Source organism: Impatiens glandulifera, chromosome 5 (genome assembly GCF_907164915.1).
Source record: "Impatiens glandulifera chromosome 5, dImpGla2.1, whole genome shotgun sequence".
NCBI lineage: Eukaryota > Viridiplantae > Streptophyta > Magnoliopsida > Ericales > Balsaminaceae > Impatiens > Impatiens glandulifera.
Window position 1 is genome coordinate 39,407,988 of NC_061866.1, and position 23,391 is coordinate 39,431,378.

At 33.2% G+C, this 23,391-nt stretch overlaps 1 protein-coding gene across 1 annotated transcript; it reads right to left on the reverse strand.

Moving 5' to 3' along the window:
- Positions 1-10,781: 10,781 nt before the first annotated feature.
- LOC124938477 (pentatricopeptide repeat-containing protein At5g43790) lies at positions 10,782-12,615 on the reverse strand. The gene has a single exon (XM_047478919.1). The coding sequence runs from the start codon at positions 12,601-12,603 to the stop codon at positions 10,810-10,812; it is 1,794 nt and encodes a 597-aa protein (XP_047334875.1). The 5' UTR covers positions 12,604-12,615; the 3' UTR covers positions 10,782-10,809.
- Between the last annotated feature and the right edge of the window lie 10,776 nt (positions 12,616-23,391).

Here is a 23,391-nt window from a genome sequence, read left to right on the forward strand (position 1 = left end):
TAAAAACCGAAGATTTTCAAATAAACCTTCGGTTTTGTCCCCTCTTTAAAAAAATCTGATTTTTTTCTAAGTATGGGGAAGGGTAAAAATCGAAGGTTTTCAAATAAACCTTCGGTTTTGACCCCTCTTTAAAAAAATCTGATTTTTTTCTAAGTATGGGGAAGGGTAAAAACCGAAGGTTTTCACATAAACCTTCGGTTTTGACCCCTGTTCAAAAAAATCTAAAAAATTTCTAAGTATGGGGAAGGATAAAAACCGAAGGTTTTCAAATAAACCTTCGGTTTTGTCCCCTCTTTAAAAAAATCTGATTTTTTTCTAAGTATGGGGAAGTGTAAAAACTGAAGGTTTATTTAAAAACCTTCGGTTTTGACCCCTGTTCAAAAAAATCTAAAAAATTTCTAAGTATGGGGAAGGGTAAAAACCGAAGGTTTTCAAATAAACCTTCGGTTTTGTCCCCTCTTTAAAAAAATCTGATTTTTTTCTAAGTATGGGGAAGTGTAAAAACCGAAGGTTTATTTGAAAACCTTCGGTTTTGACCCCTCTTTAAAAAAATATGATTTTTTTCTAAGTATGGGGAAGGGTAAAAACCGAAGGTTTTCAAATAAACCTTCGGTTTTGTCCCCTCTTTAAAAAAATCTGATTTTTTTTCTAAGTATGGGGAAGGGTAAAAACCGAAGACCTAGAAGACATCATTCTTAGTGCGGATATGAGCAAGAGAACCAAGATATATCATGAAACGCGAGGAGACAATTGGAACAAACTTAGCATTTTCTTCCGTCTGCCTTATTGGAAATCGTTATTATTGAGACATAATTTGGATGTGATGCATATTGAGAAAAATATTTGTGATAGCGTGTTGGGAACAATAATGAATGTGAAAGAGAAGACTAAGGATGATCCTAAAGCCCGTAAAGACTTAGAACTCTTAGGCATAAAATCATGGTTACATCCTATAAATGATGAAGGAGTTGTTCATTATCCAGAAGCGCCTTTCACTTTGACATCCGAAAATAAAATACGTCTTTGTAACTTCTTGAAAGATCTCAAGTTGCCTGATGGGTTCTGCTCAAATATCGGGGGTTGTGTAAATTTGGAAGAGAAAAAACTTTCGGGATTAAAGAGTCATGATTGTCACATTTTGTTGGAATATCTAATTCCTTTAGCAACTCGTGGATTGCTTCCAGAGTATGTGTATGATGCGTTAGTAAATTTGTCTCGTTTCTTTCGGTTGTTGTGCTTCAAACAGTTGATTCAAGAGGACCTGGAACAATTGTACATGGATATTACATTGACACTTTGCAAATTTGAAATGATTTTTCCGCCGTCAATCTTCGACATCATGATGCATCTCCCGGTTCACTTGTCATTTGAGGCTTTGCTTGGAGGACCTGTTCAGTATCGATGGATGTATCCCTTTGAACATTACATGGGTACAATGAAAAGATATTTACGGAATAATAACCACCCCGAAGCCTCTATAAGCGAGAGCTATCTTGTTAACGAAAGTATTAGTTTATGTGTCAGGTATATGGAGGAACAAGATCAAGAAAATGCACAACCTGAAATCTCGGGGATTTCAATATTTGCATCATTGGAAGACCTATCTAACGGAAAAGTATACAACTTGGATTATATCGATCGAGGTACAGCTCATTCTTACATTTTGAAAAATTGTCCCGAAGCAGAACCTTTTTACATGTAAGATTCAATGTTGCTGTTACTAATTAGCATTAAAGAGTGTGCTATTTAATATTCGATCTGTTTGCAGAGATTATAACAACGAGTTCAGTGGAGAAACGTTTGCAGCATATTTCAAGCATCGAGTGAGTAAATTACAAACCATATATCCTAACTCTTTTTATTCATATTAACAACTTCATTTCGGATATATAGGTCGCCCATTTAGTAGAAATAAACGACATATCAAGAGACCTCAAGATCTTAGGAGAAGGTCCAAGTATGTACTCGTCTATGTATGTTTGGTGTAAAGTAAACGGATTCAAATTCTGTACAGAAAAACACGACGAAGGTTTGACAACTCAAAATAGTGGGGTGGTTGTTGAGGGGTACAACGGATCTCAAACTATGTCATACTACGGAGTTTTGACGGATATAATCGAAGTACAATACTATTCTCACAAACGAGTTGTTTTATTCAAGTGTAAGTGGTTTGATACACACTCGGGGGAACTAGGAGTGAAAGTGGATAAATATGGCTTCGTAAGTGTAAATGTAAACCGAATTTTGAAAACCCAAAGTCAAGATCCGTATATATTGGCGAGTCAAGCAAAACAAGTATTCTACGCCCCTAATATGTCAGGCCGACCCGGTTGGAAGATTGTGACAAAAATAAAACTGCGGTTTACAAACATATAGTTCAGATTAATTAATTAGGTAGATTTAATTATGTTTTTAACTTTATATTCATTTTTATTACTACTTTATTTCAATTATTCACTCATTTTTATTAATGGTGTGAATTAAGAATGTCTGAAGGTCCTAAAACAACTTGGAAGAGTATGAGGAAGACACCCAAGAAATTGGATAAGAGTTACCAAAACCTACTTGCCCAATCCGAGTCGTTAAAGCGACGAGGATCGTCTTCTAGAGACCAACCATCGATTCCTGTGGTCCCGATAGCTACTGCGCCTTCCCGAACATACGAGACTGAAGACGATGATGACCTCCAAGAGTTTATAGAGAGCACATTCGCTGATAACCTGCCTAGCGATGAGGCTGAAGACGAGGGTCTTGAGGAGCCTATCGAGGAGCAGGATGACGAAGAGGAGCACGGGACCACTCCTGACCCATCATCGACAGGTATTTCGTTTACAAATTAGTTAGTGTTTCAATTGATTGACATATTTAATTAAGATTTTGATAATTTTGAAGAATCTTCTACCCGCAAGAGACGGGAGAAGAACAAGAATATTGCGCTGTCTAAGAGGCTAGCGGGGACGAGGATCCCTCTAACGTTTAGAGAGAAGGATGGGAGGCCAGGCGGTACAGACGTGGGAAGGACACGGTGGTCTAGACATGTGGGGTCGATTATCCGGGACCCCGCAGCCGTCTCACACCGTCTTCTCAAGTGGAAGGCTTTAAGTGCAGACCAATTGGATTCACTGTGGACTGCTATCAAGGTTAATAATTATTACTTGATTATACATTACGTCATTAAATAATTATTTTTAACATTTGGATGTTATTTTTTTCAGGATCCGTTCGAAGCGACTAATGGTGACATTGAGTCTTTTCGAAAGACGGGGTTGGGACACGCCAATCAGATATGGGATAGATGGCGGTTGGATTTGAACAAGAATTATATCCGCGTCCACAACGGAGACGAGGCGGCGGTACTGGCTAATCCTCCACCGGACTACGATCGAGATGATTGAGAGTTTGTGTGTCGCAACCATTTCTTCACAGAAACGTTTAAGGTACGGTTTCATAATTCAAATAAAAGTTGATATTAATTAATCTAACTTCATTTGTTATTTCAAATACAGAGACACAGTTCTACAAATATGAAGAACCGGAAGAATCTGAAATTCCCGCATCGAACGGGAAGTAGACCGTTTGCACAAATTGAAGACGAGTTGGTAAGTACATTATTTGTAATAACTTAATATAAAGATTGTTATTAATTATATAAATCATTTATTTCAACAGGCAATTGAAATGGGACGGCCACCGTCTGTAATTGAAGTATTCAAGAGGACCCGTACACCAAAACCGACACAAGAAAACCCAACACCCGTCCCGGACGAACACGTGCAAGAGAAAATTGTAAGTGAATTGAATATGCCTAGTTTTTTATTATAGAAATGATATTTTATTTGAATTGTGCAGGCTGAGATGGAAGAGGTTGTTAGTAACGAACCGGGAATATCGGATTTTGAATTGACGGAGAGGGTGTTCGGACAACAAAAACACGGGGTAGTGTTCGGAATGGGATCAGGCGTCCGGCCCACACACTTTCGTGAGGATCGTCGTAGTGGAAACAGTTCACAGCGAAACAATGAGCGATTGTTAGAAGAGAATCAAATAATGAAGCTCAAGCTGGAGGAACTGGAGAAGAGAGATGAAGAAAGAAGGCGCAAAATGGAAGAATTGCAATCAGAAAAGCAAGAAATTGTGGAAAGAATGGAGAGGGAGAAGTTAGAGATTACCGAAAAAATGGAGAGGGAGAAGTCAGAGATGAACGCAAGAATGAAGAGAATCGAATTATATATGAGGCAACAACCACCTCCTCCCCCCACAAGCTAAGATTGTTTCGATTATGAACATGTTTTCATTAGTAGTTGAATTTATAACAGATTGTTCGGAATATTAGTTTGGTTTCGAATTTTGTAATGTTCATGATCAATTAATGTGATCGTTTAATGTATGCTGCATTTCTTTTATATTAATATATTTGTTTGGCTGAACAGGTTTTGGTTGCGAGCAAAATAATCCGCACATTTTTAAAAATTTAGGGGAAAAAACCGAAAGTAATATTGAAATCTCTCGGATTTTCTCTTTTTGGAAAAAACGAGAGATATTAGAAAACTCTCGGTTTTTAGCCAAAGAGAAAACCGAGAGTTATATGACAAACCCTCGATTTTTATCCAAAAGAGGAAAACCGAGAGTTATTTACAAAACTTTCGGTTTTCCTCTTCGGGTAAAAACCGAGAGTTTTCATATAACTTTCGGTTTTCTTGAAAAGGAGAAAACCGAGAGTTATTGGAAAACTCTCGGTTTTTACCCGAAGAGGAAAACCGAAAGTTTTGTAAATAACTTTCGGTTTTTACCCGAAGAGGAAAACCGAAAATTTTGTAAATAACTCTCGGTTTTCCCACATAGAGAAAAATCGAAAGTTCTTTGCAAAACCCTCGGTTTTTCCACACAGAGAAAAACCGAAAGTTATTTGTAAAAAGAGGAAAACCGAAAGGTCTTTGTAAAACCCTCGGTTTTTCCACAAAAGAGGAAAACCGAAAGGTCTTTGTAAAACCCTCGGTTTTTCCACAAATAGAAAAATCGAAAGGTATTTGTAAAACCCTCGGTTTTCCGCAAAAAGAAAAACCCGAAAGTTTTCATATAACTCTCGGTTTTTCTCTTTATGGAAGTCCCGAGAGAGTCAATACCGAGGGATGGCGAGGGTAACTAAAACCTTCGGTAAGGTGTCTTCACCGAAAGTTATAGGGTTAAAACCGAGAGTTTTAACTCTCGGTTTTGACCCCTTTTTCACCAGTGTCTCCCGTCGAATCTCAACTGAGATTGGAAATTGACATATGTTTCTTTTAAATTTTGTTCAATTCAAAATAAACCTCATGATTAAAGAAACACCACCTAATTTTCTCGTAAAATTAGGAAAATAATTTAGGCGTATGAATGCAGTGATTGATATTTTACGTCGAATCGACAACTTGAAATTTTTTTTGGGCGTCACTATTTTTTTTTTACAAAATCACTAGTAGAAAAAGAGGTATCAGTAAGGGCGAAAACCGTTACTGAAAGCATCAAATGCCGTTATTGAAACATATATGTTACTAGCAGTCGTTACAGAAGACCTATTTTCTACTAGTGAGTGCATCGTTTGTAGAAAAAGTCAAATGTGAGAGGATTATTTTTAAGGTTTGAAAAATTAAAGTTTTAAAAAAATAAGGCTTTGTAGACAACTCCATAACTTACCATCCCGTCAAATTTGGAAGAGATTGTGATATTTAATGGGAAGTGTGTCATAGATCCACTTTAATTTTTTTCCAATTTTATTATCCTCGCGACTAGAGAGTCGTCACATAATTTATAAAAATTAGAAAATTAAGAGAAATAAGCACGACATTTGGTTACGTTGGGAAAAAGTTTTTTAGACGCAATGTCTCACAACGTCCCTAAGGTCTCTACGAATTAATTTTGACCGTTTTTTAAATTTCTTACGCTTTACAATGTTTAAATATTTATGCTACCCTAGGATCACAAAAGTCACAAATTACATAAATTAAAAAGACAACAAAATTTAATAAAGACCTAAAACTAGCACAAAACAAAAAAAAACATATGAAAAATACAAAGCAAAGGACCGTGGTTAGCCTCCACGGTCACAAAACCTGATTTCGGTCGAGGTATGAACCCAACTCGGTCGTCGGTGGAGAAAAGGAGCCAGCCTCAGTCGTGGTCCTCCTCTCAATCGAAATCAGCATCCTCGGTCAAACAACGCACAACAAGTCAGTTCTCGGTCCCCAGGTGCAACCAACATCGGTCCTCAGTCTCCAACAACAGCCATCATCAGTCTCCAACAGCAGCCATCATCAGTGTTGGGCTCATCGGGTGCAACAAACGTCGGTCACGAATTTCAGTAGCAATAGGTGAAGGCTCTCGGCCGCGGGTGTGCAACATCGTCCATCGGGTGTAGATTTTGTTGGTCCTAGCGTGCAGCGGCTTCCATCGGTCCCAGATGTGCAACATGTTATATTTTTTCGCTCCTAGGTGAGCATCGGGTGTAGAAAACGCAGTCAACATCAGATCCATTTTATCCCATTTTATCGGTCCTAAGTGAGCAACATGTGTAGAAAAAATAGCCAATAACATGTCCATGTTCTCAGTCATAGGTGAGCATCGAGTGTAGAAAGTACAACCAATAGGAGATCCATTTTCTCGATCCTAGGTGAGCATCAGGTCTCCACCGGGTCTAAAAGTATAGCACTAAGAGACTAACATAAGGGTGTGGAAAACGACAAAAGACAAAAATATATTAGTCTTGTTTGCTAAATGAAACTTAACCTATAGTTTCCATCATTCGGTCGGATGGAAAACGGCAGCAGCAGTCCTCGGGTGACGAGTCTTTAGTAGTCGGTGCACTCCTCGATCCTATGCGTTAGTAGGGGGAGTGGATGATTTTCTCAGTTGGGTGGAGTCCAATAGCGCACCCTAGGTCTGATTCATCGGTCCTAAGCGTCAGAAAAAACTAGTTCAAGTGCTGAGCCATGATAATTTTCTCGCGTCAGGAAATCTTCGGTCTTCGCGTGCAGAAATACTCTTCGGTCGGCTAGCATTCGCTCACGCTCCAGGTCTGTTCTTTTTGGTCTTGTGCGGGGTCTGCTCGCTCCAGGGTTCACAAAATCAAGAACACATCTCTTTTGTAAGTTCTTAATCTTTACCCTGTCTTTGTCTTTCTACATTAATATAATGTTTGTCTTTGCCTTTTCTATTATGTAATGTGATTGCATGTTTAAATAATTAGCTTAGGTTTTAATTATGTATCAATGTAAATATTTAAATAACATGACCATGTAAATAAATAATCACAAATAACAAAAAAAAAATGAAAGTTGAAAACTAAAAAAAAAAAATCAAAATTGAAAGTTTTTTTAGATCAAGATTAGTTTTGATAACCTTTTGGCCTAACCCCCTTAGATTTGTTTTGAACATGGGCAACTTAAAGCTTAAATGGTTTAACCTAATGTTAAAATCTTTTAGCTTTGAAAACCCATTAGCTTAATGATATATAGGGATACTTGGCTAAAAAAACCTTCAAACTAGCCCAAATCTAACCCTAAAAAATAAATAAATATCTCTTCATTCAATCGGATTGATTTTTTTTTTTATGAATGTTAGAATTAGGATTTTATCTTATATAAATGTTTATGTATGTGTTAATAATATATTTTTTTAGAATTTCTTGCAAGTTAGGATCCATTTGGATCACTAAAAGTCTACTTGGTTAGGGTTAGGTCGAAAGACGGAAGAACAACATGTATGTTGTCGTAGCGGCACTTAGGACCGAGACAGCGACCCCTGGAGCAAGCAGACCCCGCACAGGACCGAGAAGAACAGACCCTGGAGCGCGTGCAGAAAGGATCCTCGGTCGGCTAACATCCGCACACTCTAGGGTCTTTTCTTCCCGGTTCTATGCAGGGTCCCACATCTTATGTGTGGGAAAGGGCTAAAGGCGATATGTCCCACAATTCTTATCTAAAAGATAATCTTTAATTAATACTACAATTTTGGCTTTTTAAAAACATTCATTTAGACTTTGCATACTATTGATTTTCCTTTTATCATGTTTTAGTACTAAGTGTGATTGTCCACAGTTGTATGAATCTCTTTATTTTTTTGTTCACATGTCATACATACATATACAAGCATAAATAAAATATAAGAATTGCAAATCAACATATGTATAAGCATATATAAAATCTTGCAAAAGAGAAAAGTATTAGACAAAATATCACTACATTATACATCTCAAAATAAACATCCTTTAAACTCTTTTGAGAAAACGTTTTTGATCAATTAAAAATGTTTAGAAGATTTATAAAAATTGATTTGGGTAGGAAATATTTTGTGATTTTAAATACATCAATTCCATTTTTTTTTGTATGAGTAGTTTGAAAGGTATGATAATGCAATATTTTGGGGAAATAATGTTTTTCATGTTTTGGGTAAAAAAATCATTTTCATGCATTTTATTTTTTCTCGTTATTTTTATTTATTTTAGCAATTAATCAAAGCAATACAAATAAATAAAACACAAAAATAAACCAAGCACACACCAAACAACCAGCCTCAAAAGAAAATAAGTTGGTCGGGTCGGTTTTGACCGGATCTAGGTCGAAGACTAGACCATGGATCCAATTTTCAGTCGAAGGTGTGATTCCTCAGTCGGGTGCATGGATCAGCATGAAGAACACGGACAAGCTTCGAAAACACGGTCAAACACAAGAGGGAACACGACGAGATTCATGGAGAACCTCGGTCGGATACATGGGAAGTGACCCATTTTTTATCGGTTAGGCTGTCGGTTGGTTGGGAGGCTGGCTGACTTTTCCGGTCGGGCTCTCGGTCGGGCTCTCGGTCGGCCATAAGGCAGGCTGATTTTTCTAGATCGGGCTCTTAGTTGGCCATGAGGCTAGATGAACTGTTTTGGCCGGGCTCTCGGTTGACCATGAGGCTAACTGAGTTTTCTCGATCGACCTCTCGGTCGCTCCTCCAAAAACCGGTTAGTAAGTTAGCTAAGGATAACTTTGTTGTTGGTCGATCCTCAAGAACACACAAACATCAAGAACATGCACACCGAGAAAAAACAACCAAAAAAATAAAATATTTTGGACTCAAATGTTAATTTTAAATACAATATCACATCATCAATTGATCATACAAAAAAAATCACCAATATTCACTAAATAAGGTTCTTTTATTTTTTTAATCAAATCAAAGGTATTTTTAGGTACTCTAATTATTTTATTCATTTAATATACAACCTTAATCACCATTTATAATTTTTTTCCTTTTACATAATCAATTCATGAAAACTTTTTAATAAATTTAAGTCAATTTGAGGGTTTTCAATTTGATGTGAATTTGAATATTCTATTAATGCATTAATGTTCTAACATACTTTAATTTTCAGCTCACGTACCGCTTTAAGCTTTAATGTCACATTCACAACATCATTCTTGCATCATCAATGTTGAAAAATGATCGATTTGTCTTTTATTAAAATCGAAATTACAAATAACCTATTTAAGGATAAGATTCCTTATAGAGATTATGGATATCCTCATCAAGAAAGTCAACAATTTTCAAAACAAAGTAACCTATTTAAGGCACCAAGGAGACAAGGGGAGGTCTCGATGGTTCTAATTTTATAGAAGATAATTTGTTATATAAGAGCTACAGTAAAAAACAATAGGTCAACAACCCTAACCCAACTCTTAGAAACATATTTTTACTCCTTTGGGCCCAATTGCAATTTTGCACCGTTAGTGAATTCGTGGTTGTGCCCAGTCGAATTGGTTGGGGAATTCAAAATCTACTCTTCCATACCTTTCCAGAACACTTTATCAATTCAAAATCGAAGTTAAATTGAGGGAGAAAACCTGTTTTGAAGAAATAAAAATTTCTCCAGCAGTTTGACTAGGTTTTTCGGAAAACCTGTTGAAGATCTTGAAGCGCATGGCTCATTTTCTCGTATGAGCTTGATGGGACGTAAATAATTATTATTATTTTAATTCTCTTATTTTCTAAAAACATCTACAATTTTTTTAATAATAAATAAATAAATTAATCGAAATTAATTTATAACCGAAATTAATTTATAACCGAAATTAATTTTGTTCAGAGTCTGATTAAAACGAAAATTTCTCCAAAATTAATTATCTTGAATAGATTCAAATATATTAATAATAAATAATTTTTTTATAATTTAATTTATTATCATTTTAGAAATCGAAATTAATTATTTTTAGAGTTCAGTTGACACAATAATGACTCAAAAAAATAATTATTAATCAAATAATTCGTGTAATGAACCCATACATATTTTTTTTTACAACCATGTGCTCGAAATTTATTAAAATTAATCAACTATATACTAGATGAGTAAAAAGATGAATGCCTACTAATATTTCCATAGAACGGAACAAAAGGGTATTATAAATTCCTTATATTGAAAAGCGTGGGCATATGATGTTAATTTTATTTTTTAGTTTATTTTATTTATGATTGATATAGGTGATTTGGCTCACGTAGGCTATTTTTAACCATTACGAAAAATCATTTATATATGTTAATATGTTATAATTGTTGTTTTGATACATAGTTCATAATTGGTTTGTTTTTTGCAACAATTTGACCAAAAGTTTTTATCATATGTTCTATTTGATAGAGGTGGTATTCATATTCTCTTCTAATATCCATACTTAGTGTTGAATCGAAGCTTATGATAATCCTCAGCATCTACTATTAATTTTTGGCAATTGAAATTGAATATGTGATCATGAGCCTTCTTATAGATGCAACTCAAACCAACTAAATTTTATACAAGGATAATTACCAAAAATCTGAGCAAGAGCAGTTCCCCTCTTTGAAATGATGAAACCGAGTCCTGTCTCTAACAATGATCTCTCTATCGTAAATTCTTGAAATAACCTTAGTAATCGCATGACAATCGCTGCAAACCCGAAGATTTTTTATTATCCGAATAGGTGTTGAATAATCGCCTGCCTCGTCCGAAACAATAAGGGCAAAAGCAATAGCCAACCTTTCGCTATGGTAAGAAAGAGCATCTTCTTTCTCTTCTTCTTCGATCTCAAACAAAACTTCCTTGGTTTCTGCCTTATGTCCATACAATTTAACCTTACTAAATATCTCCTCAAGTTTCAAATATATATCAACTGACATCGAGTGCCTTCTATCGCCGGTTAAGAACTCATGCATCACGCCATTAATCTCAACCATACTAACTCCAGGCATTTTCTCAATCTTTCGATCTTTCATCAACTTCCTCAATCTATTCACATCATCCCATTTCCCAATTCTAGCGTATAGATTCGAGAGAAGCACGTAGTTCCCACTAGTCTCAGGATCTAATTCAATCAAATTCCTCAACGCAATTTCGCCACTTTCTAAATTACTATGGATTCTTGCAGCTGCCAATAATGATCTCCATATGATCTCATTGGGCTTCATTGGCATCCTCATAATCCTTTCCTCCGCTTCCTTAAACCGTCCAGCTCGTCCCAAAAGATCCACAAGACAACAGTAATGTTCAAGTCTCGGCTCAATCCCATGAATCTCCATCATTGAATCGAAAATTTCACAGCCTTTGTCTGTCAATCCGGAATGTGAACAGGCAGTTATTATCACAACGATAGTAGCTTCGTCGGGTGATAATTCTTCGTCTAGTTCCATTTCCTCGAATAGGTCAAGCGCTTGATGTCCATAACCATGAATAGCTAAACCCTTAATCATTGTATTGTAACAGAATGTGTCTCTTTCAGGCAATCTATCAAACAGTTGGCGTGCTAAATAAAGACAACCACAACTTACATACATGTCTATCAAGGAGGTACCCACAAACCGATTTAGGTCAAGTTTCTGTTTTAACACATAACCATGAGCCCAAATACCCTGCGAAAGAAGACCCAAATTGGCACAAGCAGTAATTAAAGCGACCAAGGTTAATTCATTGGGCATAACATGAGATATTTGCATTTCCTTAAACAAAACCAGGACTTCCAGAGAACAATTAGCATCACTATCAATACTAGAATATTTCCGGGTGTAAGCTGACAACATAGAGTTCCAAGTGACTAAATCTGGTTGGGTAATTCTATCAAACACCTTCCGTGCATTATCAACTCTTCCACACCTTGAATAGAAATCGACCAAGGAGGTTTGTATAAAACGGTCATAAGGTGGGTCAAGAAACTTGAAGACATGGGCATGGAGGGAACGGCCATGTGAAAGACAGAAAAGAGAGCCACATGCCTTGAAAAGAGAGGGATAGGTGTATTGATTTGGGTTATGAAGATGGGTGGAGATAACTTGGGTGTAAAGTGAGAAAGCAAGTTGAAGATGATGATTGGTGGCGAAAGAGGAGATAAGGGTGTTGAAGAGAAAGATTGATGGGGAATGGAATTGATAGAAGATGGTGAGAGTGTAGGTTATGGAGGCAATGGAGGAAGAGATGAGGAGAAGACGGCTGATTGGGTAAGTGTGGAGGATCAAACCCGTTGTGATGATTTGGGCGTGTGCTTGATTGAGAGAACGTAGGGTTTTGCATCGTTGTAGAAGATGAAGACTCCGGTGGTTGAAGATGGAATTTACAGGTGGTTTCAACATTGAAGAAATAGAGAAACATCCAGTTATACAAGTCTTTTATTAAATTGAAGTTCTATTTAATAATGTTAAAACAATTTAAAAAAATTAACAAGTTAAAATCGAAATTAAATTATAAAATTTTCTATAAACTAGCATTACTTATACTAGATTTTTCCGAAAGTTTTTTTAACCTATGGGTTAAGTAGCATCAGACACATAGGAGATGGACTGGGGGAGATGAAATGGAAAGAAGGGTTAGTTCGATGGGAGAAATTTGACTAGATGACCTTAAAGATTTGGGTATTTGACTTTTAGACTCCATAATAAAAAGCACTGATGACACTTTTATATTTTTTTTTTGGACGAAATTGCTCTGTCGCGAGACGTCTCGTTCGCGAGACGAATTTTTTTTTTTTTCAATTTATTTTTTCGTCTCATAATTGTCGGGTGTGTCTCGCAGGTGCGTCTCGCGAATGTTTGTTGCGAGATACAACCGGGATTGCGTCTCGCGATTGTAGACTTTTCACAAGGCATGGTCGACTTTTCACATGGCATCCGGTTGCGTCTTACGACAAGAGCAATTTCATAAAAAAAATATATAAAAATGTCATAAGTGTTTTTTATGAGGGTCAAAAAGTTAAATATCCCATTTTTAAGACCATTTAGTCAAATTTCCCAATACCTAATCTAATTACTAAATGACATATGTCAATCCTTATAATCATTTCTCTCACACTTAACTCATAAATTTAGCTTTGCTTGAGAATTTTAAAAATAAATAATATATTAAATTATTATATATTTTATTTTTCCTAAAAAATAATATAATCATCTTAAATTATTATTAATTATATATATATATATATATATTAAATTATTATTTATATATTTTTTATAAAAAATAACAAAATAATTTAAAAAAATTATTACTTGATATATATTTAATAACATACGATAAGATAATATTATTTTAATATATTTAATTAATAATAATTTAAAATTATTATGTTATTCCTCTTTAAAATATATATATATAATAATTTAATATATAATTTTCTCTTTTAAATTTTTAACAATATATTGATAATATTAATGTAATATATATTTAATTAATAAAAAATTAAAATTATTATATTATTTCTCCTAAAAAAATATATATAATAATTTTATATATAATTTTCTCTTTTAAATTCTCAATAACATATCATATCGATATTTAATTAATAATAATTTAAATGATTATATTATTTTTTTTAGTTAATATAAAATATATAATAATTAAATATATTATTTCTTCCTTTAAATTCTCAACTATAATTAAGTTTATGAGTTAATTGGGAGATAAAGGAATTTAAAGGTTGACATGTGTTAATTGGTAATTGGATTTAGACACTATCTGTATGGTAGCATCGAAACAAACCAGCCCTATTTGTTTGAATTCTTTTGGGGTTTGGGTATTCGTGCCTAAGACTTGTTTGTTTTGTTATATATATATATATATATATATTTTCAGAACCTGCAAAACCAAAAGACAAACCAAATTAATTAAAATTAAGATAAAATTCATTTAAATTCAATTTAATTTGTTTGGCTTATAAATAGTATTTAAGGAAATATATATATATATATATATATATATTTATATATATATAAATATATATAAATATATATATATTTATATATATATAAATATATATAAATATATATATATATATATATATATTATTCAAACCTGCAAAACAAAATTAATTAAAAGATATAAAGTGTCAATCTAAGAGATTTATGTAACTCATCAATGTAAGGTACAATTATATTGTAGGATAAAGTCCCATTCAAACTTCGTAATCTTTAAAATTCTTAATTGTAATTGGCATGCCTTTAATCAAATGATCAACTACCACTAACTCAACTAACATGTATTCCGTGTATTTGCACGAGTAATAATATAAAAAAACATAAAAAAATATTACGGTAAAAATATGATAACATTTTTAATTTTATTTTTAACTGTTTTAAGTTTATGGGCGAGTCAACTCACAATTCGACTCAAGTATTCATTTACTCTCACATTGCAGAACGATCTCTAAAACAATTGATACAGTTAGATTCTTCAACTCAATTAGTTTGACCTCTAGAGTTCATTTCTTCCTCATACTACGAGTGAAAGGGAAAATATAAAGACTATCATTAAAGTACCCCAGGAGAGACTTATTTTATCCATATGAATTATGTCTCCTATCTTTAAAAATATGAAGAGAGTCAAAAATGTGTCAAAAAGCCAATAGCAAGAACTATCAACGACGGCGAAAGAGGGAATGTCGTTGTTATTGATTAAATTATAAGCGACGGCGTAAGCACAATGTCGTCGCTATTATTGTTAATTATCAGTGACGGAATTCCCCATTCGTCGTCATTGATATTTTAATTATCAACGTCGGCCTATCGTTGTCGATAAAAGTCATTATCTTTAACAACGAACATTTTAGCGACGAATGGCGACGGTTTTGTTCGCCGACGCTAATATTTATTAGCGATGGCATTACGGGTTTTAGTGACGGTTTATGTCGTTGCTAATGATACATTTTCCACTAATGATAGTTTGTTTTTTCTCTTAAAAGTATCCCAACTTACAAAAAAGTGAAGCATTTTACGAGAAATATATTGAGGCCCCTTCCTCTTCTTGTGTTTCTTCTTCGGCCTCTTCCGCTCTTCCTCTATTAGGGATGAAGACTCTTAGGGTCTTGAGTTTTTGTTTTTCTGATCCTTGAGTTTTTGCTATTGTATAAATAATGCTCTTTGTAATTCAACTATGAACATATTTATCGTGTTTTTCCTTCTTTTATGAACACCACTACTTAGGTGAACATATTGGTCAAATTTCTTTGAATTTTTTTATATATTTATAGACACCTCATTTTTACACTCCAAAATTAAAACAAATGCTTTTTGGTCTAATATGATAATCATATTTGCTTATTGGACCGAGAGAACAAAAATTAGAAACACTTTTTAAAAATGCCTAGAAATGACCCTTGAAGAGCGGTCTAAACGTCAATTTTCAAATATACTCAGACTTTAGATGATCTAACACCTTCAGATAGACCGGTTTGAAAAATCATTAACTTTGAGTATAATATTGTTATTGGGCAAAATGTACATAACAACCATTTATAGGCATGTTCTTGCACCCTAACACTATTTTTCATTAAAAAAAGTTGGAATTCGAGAGATCTCATATGTTCATATTAATCGGTTTGAAATATTATGAATTTTGAGTATAATATTATTGTTTGCAACTTTGTGTAGAAGTCTTTTAAAAGGGCAAAAAAGTCAAAACCTAATCAAATTAGGCGGTCCAAAGCTAGGTCAACGCAGCACCCCGCATGCCCAGGATTTTCAAACGTGCGAGTGATGTCACCCCGACGTCAGCGCACGTTATTTGAAAAAATGTCCAAATCCCCTTTGATTTGGCATTGTTTTATTGAAGAAAGATCAGCAATGACCTTCAACTTCAAAATTCACCCAGATCGCTACACTCAATGATTTTGGATGATCTTGGATGTTTTGGAAATCTTGAAGAGTCCTTTACAAGGCCTTTTGAATCTTAATTCGAATCAAAGCTCTTAAACCCAAGAAATAGATGGTACAAGACAATGCGACCAAAATATGATCAATTTAGACATGTTTATGGTTAGAAATTCATAACTTGAGCCACAGGACTTCAAAATTAGATTGCTACATATGGTTGGAAAGCAAAGACATATCCCGATCGAATGGCACCTAATTTCACTTCAACGGTTAAGGTGGTCTGCAGCCCGACAACACGATGTAAGTACACCAACTTCAATCCTAGGGCGAACTAAAGTTATGTGTAAATTCATAAATTCATATCTTTCAACTCACTCAACCATTTGTTGAAAGTGAGCTACCATTGAAAAGATATTTGATTTGAATTTCTATTGGTAACAAGTAGCACTCATGGCTTGACCTACATCACACGCTAGGTTCTCGTAAGCCAGACTTTTCATTTCGCGGCCAATGTTGTTCCATCGCAAATTGCATGAACTTGTGGTATGTCTTGAACTTCATGGGCAAGACAAAATATTAAGCTAACCTCAATACCTTTCTAATGTACCCTAGATCAACCTCAGTGGTGATCTAAGTTAAAAATTATAGTCATTTGAAGTTTCGGTTTGAACAAGATGACTAAATACGAACACTGAAAATGTTTAACTTTAAAATTGTGTAACTTGGGCTACAGTAGACCATTTGGCTTGTTTCAAAGTTCATAGTGTAGCATGACCGATTACCTATAAGAAGGAACTCAGTCAATGCTCGGTTAAGTAAGGAAATAGGTCGTTTCAACTCAATAACTAAGTTACCTATTTCCAAAATTAAATGTTCCAAAGTTACCCTTGATCAAGGGTATATAAAATTCATTTGAGGCACGGTTAGCCATTTGCTAAAATTGGACTTAAGAGCTTAAGATACCTATTGAAGAACACTCCTAAGATGATTCCAGCGAGAACCTTGCTTCTCCGGCAAACTTAATTTCGGTGACTGTTTTTCTTCCTCTTCCTTGCTCCTTTAGGTAGGTTTCTCTCATTGTTTCCTCACTTGTACTTGTATAATTCACATTAATTGTTGAATGTATACATTCACGTTGAGTTCATTTCCAGTTCATTGATTACTTGAAATTAGTTGATTAATTGGTTATCACTAGCTGTTAGATGTTAAGTTAGTATTATTTGAGTCTAGATTAAGAAGATGATATGTCAATACTAACCTCAATCGTAATCAGCATCGATTCTTCAAACATTGGTCATCGAAGGAGAAATTGTCGAACTTTGCACTAGGTGAACTCTAGAATGCCTCCATGTGAACTCTAGAACGCCTCCAGGTCGTAGCAAAGTCTCATTCGTAGCTTGTAGACGTGAGGAAGACAACAACAAAGGCTAAAGAGAAGACGCATCGACCAAGGATGAACCGTAGGCGGAACCATCCTGATCCGCATGGGATTTCCGATTCCATTTCTCGTCCATTCTTTTCTAGTGAATCGCAACTCCAATTGATGATTCTCATTGCAACGACGAGTCTTTGAAGCGACGAACTTCGTAGCCTAAAGCAAAGGCGAAGCAAGATGAGGCGAGACGATTGGAGAATCGGATTTCATATCGGAAAATAGAGTAGTTATATGTTGTTAATTGTTGATTCCATTCGTCATCCTCCGAGAGCTAGACGACAGCGAACAACGGGGCAATTCCCGAGTAGAAGACATCCAATCCTCCATTGAACCTCTATAGAAGCTGTATCGGAACAAGCGACGAAGGAAGATTCCAAGCCGGAATGCGACAAAGTCCGGCTAACACATTTCCTGGGAATCCTCCTTTCCGAAATCCCAAACTATTGAGGAACATTCATTTTGGCCCTTAAAGTTTCCATTCTTTTAAAATTCCCTTGAAACTTTAATTCTTAAATAATTTAATTAATTATAGTTAAATTAGCCCTTTGACTTTACATCAATGTGCAATACGGTCCCTAGACTCTTCCAACGTCCAATTTCAATCCCAAACTTTAAATTTCGAATTATTTTCAATAATTCTAAAATATTTCGACCCTACGACTATTTGTTCAAGTCCAATTCGACCCTCAAACTTTTTATATATGTTTAATTTTTGCTATAAAGTTTCAATTTCATTTTTTTGAAATTCTGTATGGTTTGTTTGGTTTTTTTCACACCAAACCACCTTGTTTCATCAATTGGAGCCTCTAAATCACTTTTAAAAAATTCTAAAAATTCAAGGATGGTCAAAATATTATTTCCTCAAGAATAATATTTGTCCACAATTTTTAGGGTATGTTTGGAAAACGGCCTAATTTCAAATGCTCGTATATTAAGTTATACTACTCGAAAAATTACAAAAATTTTATAGCGGGTCTACAAAATTATTTTTGACCTCCACAAAAATTTTCAGAATTTTCGGAGCACGTTAAAAAAACACTAATTTTGGTAGCATCATATCGGGAGTCCTGTAGCGCTAAAAATTTCAAACTCAAGTTTAGTGTGCTCCTAAAAATATGTTTGACATGCACGAGAACTTTCAAAATAATTCAACATCTTTGTAAAAATTTCTTGATTTTGCTCGTTTCATAAACGGGGCTCCAATTCCTCTCAAATTCTTAATCTACATCCTCTTACACTCGTGAATTCGATTCTTACAAGGATTCACAGTTTGAACTCAATAAGTAAACTCTCAAGCAACATGCAAAGCAGGGAATTCACATTGTCGTTCACGTGTGCCCAAGGAACAATCAAGGTTTCATTATATCGTCTTTTGTCTAGAGAAAAATATAACGAGAGTTTAAAGTCATCTTTGAACTAAGAATAAGGTTATCCTTTTTAAATAGACTTAAGACCTGATAATGACAATCAAGAGAATTCGAGTGGTTTGATATCAACCTTTGTCTAAATCTAATTGAAATTTAGAGTCATCTTTGAGCATTGAGCATGGTCAATCCCTCAGATTAGACACAAGGTTAGAATATTCACAAACAAAATAATTTTGAACTCATAATGCATGTGTAACGAACCTTCACAAACACAATGACCAGCTACATTCGAGTAGAGACTATCCTTAAGACATGCACATAGGACATAGCGCTACGACCCTTTCTTAATGAGTAATCAAACACCGGACCCTTAATTCGTTAATACTCTAATTTTTTTATTTTAGTTTCTTTGTGTAGTAAACTAAAGTGGAGACTATTAAAGTCAATTAGATTATTATATTTTTATATGTACTAATCTAAAACATGTACGGACCAACCAAAAAGTCTATTTTATAGAACTCTACATTGGTTCCTCATCTCTAAGATAGGACAACATCCTTCATGGATAGTCTTCTTATCTATTTTGTGAGATTTAAGAGACATATAAGTCAATTGGTTCTATAACAAAACTCTTGTAGAAAAATATTTTCTAAAAAAAAGTGCACCGATTGCGTCTACCATTCAAGTCTTTTGTTGCATCTTCCATGGGTCGAACACTCGAATGAATAGGTAAGACATGGGATCAACCAATTTGGATCGCATCGATCGCCTTTAAAAAGCATTCGAATGGATAAGAAACTTAAACCCTTAAGAACTGGTCATTTCCTTCCCACCCATTAGAGCGAAAAGATCCACTAAAAAAAAGCCAAAGAAACGAAAGGAGCGACAAAAACAGACAAAAACAGCGTAAAAGAATATTTAATTATTTTTCATATCTTAAATTTAACGTCTCATTCTTAAACCGGTTATGTTCTTTTTGTGGTTAACAACTATGATGACCCAAAACCATTATTATAAACTTCATTAATATGCATAACAATTGGAGTTGAATTAATTAAAATATGTTCAAACAAATTATGGAGTCAAATCTAGTAATATATATAGCTTATATTACATGACTACAAGTTTAATTATTATTAGTTGGTTAGTTGATATAATGAAACTATACTTATTTGAATTAGGTATTTGTTCTTTCAACCATAGGTAGAATTCATATAATATTTTATTTACCAGATATCTTATAATAATTTGAATACAAAAATCTTGTTTACATTCATTTTGCGTTTCCTATATAACTTTTCAAAACTAGGATTTAGTGTTAACAAAATCTTGTTTACATTCATTTTGCGTTTCCTATATAACTTTTCAAAACTAGGATTTAGTGTTAACAAATAAGATTATTTATCATTTTGGGAAATGGGAGACTAACATGTGTTTATACTTGATTTTAGTTTTGACTTATAAAACTTATTAAAATTAGTACAACTTGTCTACAATTCCCAAAATAATAAATAATCTAATTTGTTAATTCTAAATTTTGAATTTAGTATATTATATAAATTTTGTATATGATTATGATTGAAAAAATAATACATAATTTATACCACCAAATTGTATATAAGTTAACCACAAAATCATAACTAAACTTCTAGTTATGTAATTTAAGCTATGTTTACTTGATTTGAATCCATAAAAATGAACATATTTTAATCAACCCAACTTCAATTGTCATACATATTAATGAATGTGTAACATGTTAGTTATGCTATTATAATTGTCATTCATACCATATTAAGGACATACACCGATTAAAAATGACACTTTAAATTTAAAATTTAATGAGAAATAATTAAGTTGATAAAATAAAAATAACATAGAAGTCTTACCAATGAACAAGAAGTGTAATCAAGTTGAATAATCTTTAATCATGTCATGCACCAAACAACAAGACAAAACGATACAAAATAGTATAATTAATATAACTGAGTCCGTTTGACATATAAAATATTATATTTGTTGATTGGATCAACTAGAAGCTCTAATAAGAAACCATTAAGGAAAACATATTAACACTCATTACATAATGATTACACAATCACTGAAATGATATATTGTCATTGAGTATATTATTATTATTATTTGAAAAGTGAGATATTTTTTAACTACTTACTTTATTAATTTTGAACATAGTGGTGTAAGGACATTATATTATATTATAAATCAAATCAATTTGTAAAAAAATAAATTAACTTAGGTCTTGTTCGCCCAACTCACTCAAACATCTTTTCACTCCCCCTTTCATCAATAACATCACACCATTCATTATCCAAAATACTAAAATACCTTTTATTTTAAATTATTATTTATTATTTTATTATTATATATCAATACCTTTTAAGTAATTTTACCAAAAATATTCTCATCTCCTCAAAATCATCGCCCGTCATTACTCATTTTCCCCCTCTAGGTTATTACAATAACCCCAATCCGAACAAGGCCTTAATTGTATATCAATGAAAATGAACAAAAAATAATTTTTTTTTTTTATTCCAACATGTAATTTAGTCAATTACCAAAAAAAATTGAACAACTATATGTAAAAAATAAATTGAGTCATTTTTAACTAAAAATAAAATAAGAAAGACTTACCCATTTTAGGGTCCACATAAAGATGTGGATTTTTGTATGATATTGAATGATGCCACAGCTTTTTGACCCATTCAATTGAACAACTAACAACTCCTCCCATAAAAGACGAGTCAGATCTGATGTACCAGTGCATGTTTCATTTGCTGAACCACCTTTTAAAAATAACAATAAAATTTACTTATTTATTTATTTATTTATAATGTATAGTTTATTTGTTTTTGAACGGTGGTTTAGCAAATAAAAACATGGAATGATTCAGGCAGATCTGACTCCCATAACTCCCATAAAAGATGGAGAGGGAATTTGTTTTTCCACAACATGGATCCTTGCCTGTTCCACAAGTTAAGAAGAGAGAGAAGTGTTAAGGTTGAGAGAAAAGAGAAAAGACACACACGTATTTATTAATTTTCAATGAAAATCGACTTAAACGAAACGCTTAACTTTGACATAATGCAAAGCAACGGGCAATTTGTATTGACCTATATCCAATTCAGGAAAAGAAATAAGATCTTTTTTCTATCCATCCAACATGTAATAGAAGAAAAAACAGTCTTCTTTACATTAAGAAATAGGAAAATACTTTTCTACTAGCTAGCTAGCTAGTCTTTTGAGGAAGATAGAAATTAAGTTAATTACTTTGAAAAGAGGTGGGTAAAAATAAAATTATATAGGGTGTTTATGATCTCGTGATAATTAGGAGGAGCGTGGATAGTGAGGCTAGCTCTAGTTCTGGTCAATATATAGACTGGTCGGTCGGTCGGTCGGTCATAGGTGGAATGGCCGTGCGAATCTCCTAAAGTTTCATGCATGCATGGAGCATGACTTTCTCAAGTACTGGCTCCTTTAATTTCATGAATAATTAATGAAACAATTAAATTATTTATATAAATTATTTATATTTTTATTTCAATATATTTAACCCATTAAAGGAATAAATAATACATTAAATTATTATTAATTAAATATATATAAATTAATATTATTAGTACTATAACATTTATATATATATTTATAATAATTAAAATTCTAATGATGAAGATCAACAATCTTGTAATTTCTTGAGGGTGACGAACAAACTAATTAAACGGTGTCGGAAGAATCTTAATTTACAAAATATTATTAGCGGTATTGAATTTTGTTCTTGACCGAGCGTTGGTAATTAACGGCGAAAAACATATACGTACATATATATGGTAAAAAATGATAAACTCGTAGAAATAATAATAGGATGCCCGACTGAAAGATCTTATTCGTTAACTCTTTATTGGAAAAATAAGAAAATAACTTCAAATTCGGTAACTTCATTTCTTTTGTTGATAAAAAATGGACGGATACGTACTCGAAAAACATTACCAACACAATAAAATTGTATAAATGGTAAATGATCCATCGAAAATTGAAAGAATTATTCGAATCACAAAAATACGGGATAAAAAATTGGATCGTGAAAAAAAAAAGTACCTCACAAATTAATTGAAAAGGGTAAGAGGAGTATATTTTTAATTTTATTTTTTTCATTAGATAGAGAAAAAACTAAATATTGTTGAGAATTCAAAAGAGAAATTGTACATTAAATCTTATATATATATTTATTTATTTATTTATGAGAAATAACATAATAATTTTAAATTAAATATATATCACATTAATGTTATAAAATTTAAAAAATATATATAACATTAGTGTGATTAATAAATAATATGAATGTGATAGGTATTTAATTAATAATATTTTTTTAAAATTATTATGTTATTCCTCGAAAAAAAATATATATATTATAATAATTTATAAAGGAATGTTTTATAAGTTTTGTACATTAAAATAATAACA

What these genes read in the sequence shown, in the direction of transcription:
- LOC124938477 (XM_047478919.1), bottom strand. Translation starts at nt 12,603, where the DNA reads ATGTTGAAACCACCTGTAAATTCCATCTTCAACCACCGGAGTCTTCAT.